General features: G+C 38.3%; 1 protein-coding gene across 4 annotated transcripts; it reads left to right on the plus strand.

The window, feature by feature from the left end:
* The first annotated feature begins 6,044 nt into the window (after positions 1 to 6,044).
* TSPAN6 (tetraspanin 6) lies at positions 6,045 to 12,453 on the plus strand. 4 transcript variants are annotated; one of them, XM_045817718.1, is made up of 8 exons: positions 6,048 to 6,217; positions 7,198 to 7,386; positions 7,677 to 7,751; positions 8,670 to 8,768; positions 9,234 to 9,368; positions 9,765 to 9,848; positions 11,292 to 11,396; positions 12,236 to 12,453. In XM_045817718.1, the coding sequence occupies exons 1-7, from the start codon at positions 6,131 to 6,133 to the stop codon at positions 11,358 to 11,360; spliced, it is 738 nt and encodes a 245-aa protein (XP_045673674.1). In that variant the 5' UTR covers positions 6,048 to 6,130; the 3' UTR covers positions 11,361 to 11,396; positions 12,236 to 12,453. The 4 variants fall into 4 exon arrangements, with proteins under 4 accessions (XP_045673675.1, XP_045673676.1, XP_045673674.1 ...); XM_045817721.1 differs by lacking the exon at positions 6,048 to 6,217 and adding an exon at positions 6,307 to 6,439; XM_045817719.1 differs by lacking the exon at positions 7,677 to 7,751 and having other exon boundaries at positions 6,045 to 6,217.
* The last annotated feature ends 367 nt before the right edge of the window (positions 12,454 to 12,820 follow it).

Consider the following 12,820-nt stretch of genomic DNA (forward strand, 5'->3'; position numbering starts at 1 on the left):
TAAGACCTGGGGGAACAGTAGTAAGAACTCTGTGAGCCTTGATCTTAACGAGCTTACTCTCCAGCTTCCAGAAGGTTTATGTTTAGTAGAGGAAGGAAGGAGGACACAAATAATTAGAAAATATTACAAGATCATATAAAGTTTCAAAATGTGTGGTATAGACTGTGAGGACTCTCTAAGCACTCTGTGGGAAGAGGCAGTCCTTTGTATGCTCTCTGAAAAGGTGAATGACATAAACAAAAGCTTACTGTTAGGTCAGAGAGGTCTGGGCTAACTGGTTAGAGGGTTCAGGGGAGTGGTAGGAAACAAAGTTGAATGAATAGGGTAGGGCCAGATTGTAGGGCCCTTGAGGTCAAAATGTGTTCACTTAATATGTGTTAGAAAATAGTGAATCTATTAAATGCGTGTGTGTGTGTGTGTGTGTGTGAGAGAGAGAGAGAGAGAGAGAGAGAGGGAATAATAAATTTTACCATAGTTGTTTTCTCCCTAAAAACAAACAAACAAGAAAGAAAAACCCTTTCACTGGCTCTCTCTTGGCAGAGTACACACTGAACTCTTAGCAGGGCATTCCAAATCCTTCACAAGAATACCCCACCTATATTCTCACCTTAGTTTTAATTATTTACCCCATGACTTGTCATTCTGGACATACAGAACTACTTGCTCTTCCTTTCACACCTCAGTGCCTTTGTACAGACATATTTGCTCTACCTTGCATTCCTTTCCCTCCTTTTCTGGTGTGTGAAAACCATATTTTCTTTGCTTCTCAGAAGTTGCCCTCAACCAAACTCAGCCAGAGCTGGTTTACTTCAAATTCCTTTTCTATCACATCACTGTGTACATGTCTCAATTATAGGATTTATCACACTTATTGTTCACTTCTAATAATCTTTATTCTATACTATATATACTAGTTAATCTCAAACTTTACTCTCTTCCCCACTAGACTGTGTATAGGGTCTGCTTCATTTCACCAGCACCAGACACAGACACTAGCACATGCTAGGATGAGGATGCTGCATAAGATCTCACATCCCAATTAGAGCTGGAAGGAGCAGGACAGACGGCTAGCAGAGAGAGGTTAAAGAAGAAGGTGAACAGGGAAGAATATGGGAATCATAGGGAAAACAAAGGGGATAAAATCAGATAAGAGAGACAGTATTCTGTGAAGCGTAATATATACAAAGAGCTTATCCAAAATAGGTGGGGTTAATTTTTAAAAACCAATATTTATTAAGCACGTACTATGTGTGAATAACACTGTGTTAGACACTGTGAAGATATAGTTAAATAAAACACCTGTCCACATCATTTGATTAAGAAGGTGAGACAAAGACACAGAGACTGACAACACTGATACATATAAATATCAATTTCTTAAAGTTCTTGAAGTTCAGTATCATTTTCAACTTCAAGACTTTTAATATGAAGCCACTCAGAAGTCAATAAGATAGTTTTTAAAAATATTTTATTTATTTATTTTTAGAGAGAAGGTAAGGAAGGGAGAAAGAGAGGGAGAGAAACATCAACGTGTGGTTGCCTCTCATGTGCCCACCACTGGGGACCTGGCCTGCAACCCAGACATATGCCCTGACTGGGAATTGAACCGGTGAGCCTTTGGTTCGCAGGCTGGCACTCAGTCCACTGAGACACACCAGCCAGGGCCAATCAGATAGCTTTAAGAAATATTATTTCCTAACAGATTGCCTTGCTGAGATCTCAGCAAAGCTTAACAAGGCTAGACTAGAAACAAGGTTTCATAGAAAATGAATTAAAGTAAATTGACATGGAATTGTGAATTTTAATACCATTCAAGAGTATTTCTCATTTCTATGTGTCCCAAATAGACATAGAAGAGAATTTCAGAGAAAAAAATAATGAAAATGCATAAGAAGCAATGGATATAAAAAGATATTTCTATTTAGGAAACTACTTTTTTAAACTGTACATATGAATTATCTATTTAAATAATGATGTTTAAATTGTGTGTTTAAATGATGTTTATCTGATGGCAGTAATGTAAAATTAGGTTTTAATAGGTAGGAGGTGCTTTAAAACTTTATGATAGGCATTTAGCCAAAGGTAATTGAAAGGATACTAGAAAAAGTATTAGAAAATCAAAAGGGTGAATGTCATTACAAGAATAAGAGATATGATGTATTGTGAGTGAAATGGTTTATGTCTTTTTACTGGTTCCTAAGACAGAGTGTAGTAATGGTCCAAGATATTACACGGCAGCTCCACTTAATTTTTCTGTTTTATAGCAGTGTCATACTGGGATGGCGTAGACATTTAGGCTTTAATATAATTTAATTAATCAAACCTTGAGTCACTATTAAATGATTAGCCTTACAGATCAGCCATGACCAGTAAACTCAACAGGGATTGGCTGAGCATCAAACAAGCTCATCAATTGAGCATTGTTTCTTAAGGTGTTGGGGAGAGTATAAAAGGGGAAAATGAGCCTGCCACACTGGCTCTTCAAATAGTGTCTGAACATGTAGACAGCAGGATATGAAACAGGTAAGCAGAGAAGAAAGCAAGTATCAGGTACTGTAGTAATTAAGAGTCTGAGTTAATATGAATGGTCAGAGTATGAGTATTGTGTGGGGGGTTAAGAAGTAGGGGAGGAGGAGGGATAGTGGGGGTTGGGGTGGGGGAGTGGTGGTAAGGAGAGGTGGGAACGGGAGAACGTGAGGTCCTAAGGGAGTGGGAGGTTTTGTTGCGGGGTGGAAGAAGGACACTCTCTTTGAGTTGGGTTTGAGTTGAACCCTAAGTACTTGAGTAGGGGGCAGAAATTTTGAGTGAGGTTGGAGAAGGGAAGAGGATAGGGAATATCTTATGTATTGGGGAGCTAATCATACTGTATCTATTGTGGAACAGACAATGTTGGAAAAGCAGTAGGAAACTAGTGATATCGTATTTGTTAGAGGGAGCATAGTTTAAATGACTAATCTCCCAGGTTACAAGAAGTTAATTGGAAAGGAACAAAAATACCTACTAAATATTGAATGTAAAACAAGCAGCAACAATAGTTAAAACACATTTTCCTTTTTTTCCTACATTTTCAGTATCAAATATGTGTTTTTTTGTAATCAGGAAGAAGGAGAAATTAAGAGGTTATATCAGAAAATGTATTGAACTCTCTACACACCACTCTGGGATGGGCAGGGTAACTTTTTAGGCATTTGGGCTATTGGAATAAAAGCAAAAGTAAAACTCACCAAAAAACTTCAAATACAAGGCAAAATTGGGGAAATGATTGAGGTTCTTGTACTTCAGGGGCTCTAAAGAGATCTTGTTCATCGCTAAATGTCTTAGTACAGCAGTCGTTAGTAAGGTTATTCTCAGCCCAGACAATTGCACAATGATAGCTATGTCTCATCACTGAGTGGGCCCTGTTTCTAATGAGGGAAACTGAAGTTGGCAGGACTTAGTCCTAGGCAAGTTACTTAGCCTCTCTGAACCTGTTTCCACATCTGTAAACTGCTGCCAGTAGTAGTTTTGACCTCATAGTAACAGCTTTTGTGATGTATGCATGAGGTGACAAGTGTTGAGTGCTTAGCAACTGTGTTTGGTACATAGTCAAAACTCAATATTACAGTCATCATTAATACTTGAAAGAATAAACTTATTTTCTGACCTAGAGAATTACTTCTTACATTGCCTTAAATGTGATTAGATGCCTTTATGGTCTGTGTTTGGACCCAAACCCAGGCCTAAATTTGAACTAAATTGAATTTCTGGGTTTGATGGCATGGCAGGGGGGAGGGGGATATAGCAGCATGGGAGGCAGGGGTGCAAGGTGTTGTGGCCATAGGAATATTAAATTCCATGTCATCTTGTGGTTTAATTTGGCACTGACTTATTCAAACAAAGCAGCGTTGTGAGTAGCAGAGGAAGGGAGAGGAAGAAAATCAACACATTTTTGTAAATCAGATGTAGCTTTTGCTTTGACTATTTTGTTTTTTCTTCAGCCACAGAAATGTTTCTTTGCTCTGGAGCTTACATTGCAAATCTCTTGCAGGACACAGTACAAGCCTAAATTTCAGAGGAAACTTCCATTTAAGATGACAAAGAGTTAGCAAGACTTCCCTTGATATTTGTTTGTTTTAATAGGAGAACCTCTAAAAGAGTGTTATCTAGTTTCAGAAGAAAGCTTTTAATATACTTAGGCTCTCAAACCTCATTTCCTGTAGCTATGACATATGTGGTAATTGAAAAGTTAATGTATGCTCTATTTCCTGATGACCTTGTTTCAGTGCTAATAGGAGTATAGTTGTATTATTTACCCATTCCCTCCATTCATTTATGTGTTAGGCTTTTTAAATTTTAGGATAAAATTTTAGTGTAAAGCCTGGCAGTGCAATAATTCATTCTCCAATAGTTGCTCTCTTAGACCTCAGACATCTGGCATGATGCTAAAAGGAACTGGTCCTAGGTCAATATTCAAAGCACAGGGAAGCTCTGTGTGACTAAGTCAATGGAACTTTCCTGTTTTTTGGTTCTGTGGTATATGTTTAAAGCAAGGTTTCAAGTGAAAAGCTTTGGGCATTTACCTCTCACAATGCAGGACTTTATTTGCCATAGTGATACTACTAAATGCTCATTTATGATGTTAAGCTTTTGTCAATGATGATATAATGGGTTGGATATGCAACTGATATGTTCTTCTAATCCCATCCCTCTAGAAATAACACATCCTCACTAGACTCTCAGTTTCTGCTCTCAAAGAGTTTACACTTTAGTTGAGAAACCAGACCTTGGTACATATTCTGTGCTGTAACAATATAGACCTACCTGTTCATGATGGGAACATGGGAACATGGAGCTACCCACACACATGATTTAAAAGGAAAAATAATACTAGCACAGTAATCTGTAGTTTTGGTTTTGCTCTTAGCGGAGTGACCTTAAATTTCAGCCTTTTTGTGATCAGCTGGTTCTTAATCTGAAGAACCTGGAACTGGAATATACAGTGCCTTTCAGTTTTACTGGTAACATTTTAAAAGGGGTTACATTTACCTGACATTCTCTGTAGCACCTTTCCTTTTAAAAGTTTGCAGCTAATAGCAGAACTTATATTTCAGCATTAATTACTTTTAAACATCCCTCAACTTTCCAATTACATACTTCAAGGATAAGTAAGAAGAGGAAATTCTAAACTTTATTATCAACCTGTCATACCTACCTTGGAATTTTTTCAACAAGTGATCATTTCCCACAATTTATTCATTTTTATGGCTTCTACCTACTGCATAAAACAATGTTCAAAAATTGAAAAGCACACACATACACAAAGCCTTGGCTGGTGTGACTCAGTGGACTGATTGCTGGCCTGTGAAACAAAGGGACTCCAGTTCAATTCCCAGTCAGGGCACATGCCTGGGTTGCAGGCCACCTCTCCAGTAGGGGGTATGAGAGGTAACCACACATTGATGTTTCTCTCTCTTTCTCCTTCTCTTCCTCTCTCTAAAAATAAATAAATAAAAATTTTATATTTTTTAAAAATTGAGAAGCACAAAACAAATGAGAAAGAAATCAGCCTAATCCCTCCACTCAAGTAAATTACACTTTTCCCGTCAGTTTTTGTCTCAAAAACGTGTGATTGTACTTACAGATTTGCAGTCCACTTTGTTCCCTTTGGAAATATATTTCTTGTGGGTATTTTGCCATGTAATACAATGTAATTAAGTTACTTTTAACCTCTTTTTATTCCTTTCCTTCCTTCTAGGGCATTAGTGGCCTATGAGGCAGAATCTCAGAGCGCGGGTGCTGCGGGTGACAGAAACAATTCAAAGTTATAAGGGTGGAGGACAGGCAGGGTGCGGGAAAGATTCTTAGTAGAAAAAAGGAGGCAAGATCCGCTGAAAGATCTAAGAAATTCCGGACGCTACAACCTTTGCACATAATCTTCAGCAGCCTTCGGCAAAGGGAGCTCAGAAATTTTCGTCACTTTCCGGATAGCGTCCTGGACTCCACCCTCTAGAAAACTCAGCAGTGTTGCCAGCTCTCACTAGCTGTGAACGCTCGTAAGTTTTCGGCAGTTTCCGGAGAGACTCGGGGACTCCACTCCTTGCTCTCTCTGTTCTGCTCGCCCTGTGCGACGGGGTAGGGTTGAGGGCTAGTCATGGCGTCCCGGTCTCGGAGACTGCAGACTAAACCAGTCATTACTTGTTTCAAGAGTGTCCTTCTGATCTACACTTTAATCTTCTGGGTGAGAGACGGAGGCCTCCGGGGACCGGAGGGGATCCTGGGCTTGGATTGGGGGTGTGAACTTGAGCGGAGGGAGCTTATATCCGGGGTTCAAAAGGACACAAGGGGTAGAGAGGTTTGAGAGAAGGTTGTTGTGGGAATCAAGTGCTGGCGATGAGTTGCTTGGGCTCCAGCTCCGGCATCTCGTCTGCATCAGGACCGGGGTGCGGGACGACGGTGACTGGTAGGCTGAACTGGGACCCAGATGTGCCTAGCATTGCGGGGTCAGAGGGTGGGGTAGGTGCGAGGAAGGGAGTTAACCCCCCAGAGTACGCAGATGGTGTCCCTGGACCATTAGAGAGGCCGGGCTGGCCTGGCAAGCCTGAGAGCTTGCTTGCACAATAGTGTCTCTGTCTCACTTCTCTCTCTCTCCCACTCCCCCTACCCCCTCCCCTCTTAAGAGGGAGTATTTCGTAAGTAAGTGTGGTAATGGCCCCACTCCCGCCCGTCTGCCCTTGGCTTGCTTTTGTGTACTATCCCTCATCTTTCTAAACTTGGGGGAAGGGGAGAGGTTCTGGAATTCATAAAAACGTTTTTCCTCCAGGAAGGTTTCCTAAGGCGGTAGTAAAATAGTTATGAAAGTTTTGATCCCTAGGGCAAATATGCTCTGGGCTTGTGTTTCCAAAAAACAAACAGAAGTTTAAGGATTTTATTAAGGTGCCTTCTCTAGTTGCCCCAGGCTTTACCCTGGCTACCTGGGCTACCTGATGGTGTTGCGGGTGGCTTTATCAAGGCCTGTCCTTGTGTGCAGATCCTGTTTGTACCCGCCTCTATGACCCACCTTGTTTGCCATATCCCAGCCACAGATCTGTGGCCACACACTGTTAAATAATTTGTCACACCTATTATTTCTTACATACTGAGTGGTTTGTGGCTTGAATATATAGCATATAACTTTCAGTATACAGTGTATAACTTTATATTCTCTGATTTCCTGCATAGATCACTGGTGTAATTCTTCTTGCCATTGGCATTTGGGGCAAGGTGAGCCTGGAGAATTATTTTTCTCTTTTAAATGAGAAGGCCACCAATGTTCCCTTTGTGCTCATTGGCACTGGCACTGTCATCATTCTTTTGGGCACCTTCGGCTGTTTTGCTACCTGCCGAAGTTCTACGTGGATGCTAAAACTGGTGAGTCCTTAATTTTGCTTAGAATTGAATCTTGATTCCTGACAAATTTTACATGTATTTTGTAGGCTTTGTTTCTTGGAACTGGCCATGGCCTTTTAAGAATTTTCTTGTTCCTTATGAAAACTTACCAAGTAATAGTTCAGCTGCTAATTACCACTTTTATTGTGTTTTCCCTGTCCTTTTCAACAAAAAACCACGCAGACTGAACAAACCATTTTTCCCCTTTGACTTCCTTTGCAGCTGTGATGTATCTTATTTATGCTGACTTGGACTTTCTTTTTATCCTGCAGTATGCAATGTTTCTAACTCTCATTTTTTTGGTTGAACTGGTCGCTGCCATCGTAGGTTTTGTTTTCAGACATGAGGTAAGCCTGAGTTTGGGAGATAAAAGGGATTAAGTCACAGAGTTAAAGACAGCTTTTACTAGTTTAAAACTCACAGCTGTGTTTAAAGCTTTAATTTGCAACCTGTAATGGCTTTCTTATAAAAATTCTAGCCCACTTTTAATATAAAAGAAGATGTAGAAAACTGTGAACACTAACAATTACCAGAACAAAATTAAAGGTACACATAATCACATGTATTTTTAGTCATTTTTCTGTGTATAAGTATCTATTAAAGTGGAAATAGTACAATTTATAACTTTGATATGAAATTGTTTAAAACACAAAATTGACACCCTCTCCACTTATGCCACACAGAGAAGATTAGATATACTTAATTCAAATCATGAAAATCTTAATATTGATTTAGAAATCAGTGTTCTACTCTGTTAAGCCTGGGGTTAGGAAATGATTCAGTGAGCAGTGAAGGCTCAGCAATGAAAGCATTTCACAAACTGGTAGTATAGTCTCCCAAAGTAAGATTCTGTAGCTTAAAAATTCCATAGGTATCAAATTTATACTGTTTAAATTGGATAAAGATTGGGGGCTAGGGGATACAGCAGTATAGAGCTGCCACTTGAATAAATACATGTTCCCACAGCACTTTGTACTTGTGATGCTTATCATCTTTTATTGCAGTGTTTTGCTTAGTAATACACTCAGCTAAACTATATCCCTTGGAGGACAGGATTGGACCATATAAGTTAATTACCATGCATATTACTGTTGTCAAAGATATGACCATTGGCCAGATGTAGGAATTTCTTTTTTAAATTTTATTGTTCAAGTACAGTTGTCTGCATTCCCCCCCTCAAAATGTAGGAATTTCTTATTTGACCTAGAAATTAAAAGAACTTTTTTAGAATCTTTGTTTACTGTCCTTGTGTTTCTTTGCTGTAGATTAAGAACAGCTTTAAGAATAATTATGAGAAAGCTTTAAAGCAGTATAATGCTACGGGAGATTATAGAAGCAATGCAGTAGACAAGATTCAAAATACGGTAAGTGGGGTGGTAGCTTCCCAAGAGGAGAGCACATTTCTTGTCCCCTGAGAGAGGAGGATAGGGTCCTGGCTAGTAGGTATTGTCCACTTGTCCTATACTCTTATAATCTTAGATTAGGAAAAAATGGAGACATGTCCCTGGAAAGAAGAGTATAATGATACTAAGGGACATATCCCCATTTTCTCCTAATCATTCTCACATGTGAAACTTTCACTCCCTGCTGACATCATGGGAGAGGATCACCAACAATAGCAGGAAAGTAAGGCCAGTCCAAAAATGTTAGAAACATTTGATGTTTGAAACAAGTGTTCATGTTTCAAATTATAATTGAGGATAGCCACACAAAATATCATTAAATATAATAAATGTCTTGAACACAAATTGTAATCTAAGATGATAGGTTAAATGTTTGACAACAAAGTTATAATATGAAGTATCAACGTTTTTGTTGGGATTTTTCAGTTGCATTGTTGTGGTGCCACCAACTTTGGAGATTGGAAGGACACTAATTATTACTTAGAAAAAGGATTTCCCAAGAGCTGCTGTAAACTTGAAGATTGTTCTCCTCAGAGAGATCCTGATAAAGTAAACAATGAAGTAAGCAGCCTTTAAAAAATTTTGTAGATACTAACTGAATACAGAGTTGACTTAATTTTTAATTTTTACTCAATACACATAATCTGAAATAGGGTAGGTATTATTCTCATTGAGTAAATGAGGAAACTGAAACTCAGAAAATTTGTGACTTGAGTTCATATAATTAGCAAGAAACATTTTTTTAAATGTGTAATCTAAAAAGTGAAACTTCTGTTCCTTAAACTTCTGTCAAAACCTCCTTTTAAAATGCTTGAAAAGAGACAGGATTTGTTACATGAAAGTAAGTTTTAATAAAATGGTAAAAGCTAGCATAGCTAAAGCTTATCTTTCTGCAGACATGTATGATGCAAATGTTATGTTTGTGCTGTACTTAATGGTTTTTTCCTCTCCCATTAGGGTTGTTTTATAAAGGTCATGGCCATTATAGAATCAGAAATGGGAGTCGTTGCTGGAATTTCCTTTGGAGTTGCTTGTTTTCAGGTAAATCCTTGTATTTAGGAACTATTTCATCACTTTTATAGGTGTCAGCTAGAAGATTTCTTCTTTGAAGGCTTTAAGTTTTTGCTTTAGGGCCCTGGACAGTACAGGCATTTTCAGAGAAATTACATTTTCACAAAACTCTCAGTTGCTCATCACAGTATAGAAATACTTTTATTTTGTATATGAAACATATAGTAAATCATTTGTGATGGGGTCTATATTTACCGTATTTGAGAAGGAATGTTTTGCTCTTTTCATTTCATACTTTTCATGTCTTGGATCTTTTATTTTTCTACATTGTTTTCCACAATTATGAAGTTCTCTAGGTTTTTATTCCCATTTAACCTATTCTTTTTACCATTGCCAGTCATGCCTTGAAACTACAAAAAGCAAGGCTTAAAATTAACTTCTACCAGTATATATATATTGAAAGCAGTTAATTGGAGAAAGATCTGGTACCCTTTAGTTATGGCAACTTACTAATATCACAGTTCATTAAAAAAAAAAACATGAAATAGATGGGAACCTTGCTTTGCTCTGCAGTCAGTCAAGATTTTAAAACATTAATAGAATCTTTTTTTCCCTCTGGGCTGCAACTGCCTGATGAGTTGCATATAAGTCCCAGCCTATTAAAATTTGATCATATAACCCCACACTCAATATGTGTCTATCTTTTGGGTAGATGCTATATTGTGGATACAGTTGTATTTCTTGAGTTTTGCTATGTCTCACAGTAGCATGGAAAGTCCATATTGTGGCTCTAGACAATTTTTTTAGGGATAAAGTTTTTCCCATTAAACATTGTGAAGGTAAGACTAAAATATTTTGATAAAGTCTAATCTCAATATATTTCTAAAGTAACAGGCATAGCTATGTCTGAATCTCCACTGTCTAATAAAATAGCCACTAACCACCTTTTAAAGTTTCTAGTTATTAAATGAAATTTAATATTTGTTTCATTTACTCTAAGCCCTATTTGAAGTTGAAAAGTCACAAGTGGTTAGTGGCAACCTTACTGGACTGAAGAGGTATTACATAACATTGCCAGCATTGCAACACTCTCTAGACCCTCCAAGAAAATCTCTGTCCTCACAGATGGAGATTTTACTTGATAAGATACTTATTCTAAGCCACACTGTTTTTGTTCTGATAACTGAGAGTAAGAGTAAGAAAAGTTTCCTCAAATTTGTGACATTTAGAATTTTCCTTCAGTGATTTTTTTGTCAGTGATAGTTATGAAATTTCAGGTCACAGTAGTAGTAAAACTGCAGTTATATTGGTTGACTATGATCTAGGTGCTACAGAGTAGCAAACATAGCTGTTTAGTAAAACTTAAGGAAGGAAATCATTAGTGAATTAGAAGTGAAGGAGACTGTACCTACACCCCGAGATCTTTAAGCTCTTTGCCGTGTATATTTAATTTAACTTACATTTTATTTGCAGCTGATTGGAATCTTTCTTGCTTACTGCCTCTCTCGAGCTATAACAAATAACCAGTATGAGATAGTGTAACCAATGTTACACGGCTTACTCCTCTACAACTTTAAGGTACATTCATTTTGGTCCTCAGCTCTGTCAGTCTTTGTGTTTGCTTCAGCCTGTGTATGTGATGGATGGAGTAAGTTTGCCGTAAGGTCTGGTCTAGTAATGCCTTCAAATCTTATTGGTACTGTGTTAGTCCCACATAGGCAGCTCAGACCTCTAAATACAAGGCATAGCCAAAAAAGATAGATTAGCCTTTTTGGGATTACCTACACATGCCCAGCCTCAAGATCCTAAGTGGTCCACTTTCTAACAAATTTGAACCTAGTGTGAAGAGAAATAGGGTTCCTTGGCAATCACACTCTGTTCTTGACTAATAGTAGCATTTCCCCTAGTCTTTTTTTAAAGGTTTTATTTATTTATTTTTAGAGAAGGAAGGGAGGGAGAAAGAAAGAGAGAGAGAAACATTAATGTGCAGTTGCTGGGGGTCATAGCCTGCAACCCAGGCATGTGCCCTGACTGGCAATCGAACCTGCGATGCTTTGGTTCACAGCCCGTGCTCAATCCACTGAGCTACACCAGCCAGGGCTCCCCTAGTCTTTGACCTAGTTCTCATAATCACAGTCATCTGGTGGACTATTTTTAGAGCCATAAATGCATCTAGCCTAAACAGGAACCAGATTTTGGGGAAATGTGTGTTTCAGTAACTTCAGTATTTGAGTGGTAAAATGTGAGGACTGTTGCTGGCTCGATTAATCCATAGGGCATGCTTCACATTTTAATTGAGCCCCTGACTGGGAACACATGAAGTTCTTCATTAGTAGAATCGATTAGAATGTGTGCAAGTGAATACAGATACTGAAATTTGGGTTATAAGTAAATTAACTTTTTTTCTTTAATTTTAGGACATTTATATTCCCCACTGTGAACTACTGGATTGCCTGATTGGAAAACTGACTAATTACCCATAGACAAAAAATCTACACCAATAGTCTGATACAATCTAGACATTTGTTTAATATGTTATAAGTCTCCCTTTTGTCCCATTCATCATGTAAGGTCATTGAAACTCCCTTATCACTCTGAAATGCTGGAAGAGCTAGTAAATTGTAAATGAAACAATGCTGTGTTTCTCTTGGTTTTTGTTTTCCTCAACGTAGGGGCTTTGAAAGACACTGGATATTCTATTTTGATGCACTGTTATAAAATGGGAAATTGACCCCCTTCAAACTAGCTCCTTCCCAGTTAAGGTTGTGTGTTTTGATTGCATAATTTGTGTTAAGAAGTTAAAATGTTTTGATTAGTCTCTCTCTGTTCTGCTGATAGGCACAGAGTGACATTGTGCAATTTAATTCTGGTCAGGAGTTGGATGGAACCCATCAGATTTGCCAGATGGTAGTAAGGGTCTCTGACCTAAGGTACCCAAGACTAAAGGGCACTACCAGTGGTCTGTGACATATCAGATAATAGCACACTTACAGTTTACATTT

The sequence above is a fragment of the Phyllostomus hastatus genome, unplaced genomic scaffold (genome assembly GCF_019186645.2).
Source record: "Phyllostomus hastatus isolate PE091 unplaced genomic scaffold, TTU_PhHast_1.1 phas_scaffold_28, whole genome shotgun sequence".
In the NCBI taxonomy this organism is placed as follows: Eukaryota; Metazoa; Chordata; class Mammalia; order Chiroptera; family Phyllostomidae; genus Phyllostomus; species Phyllostomus hastatus.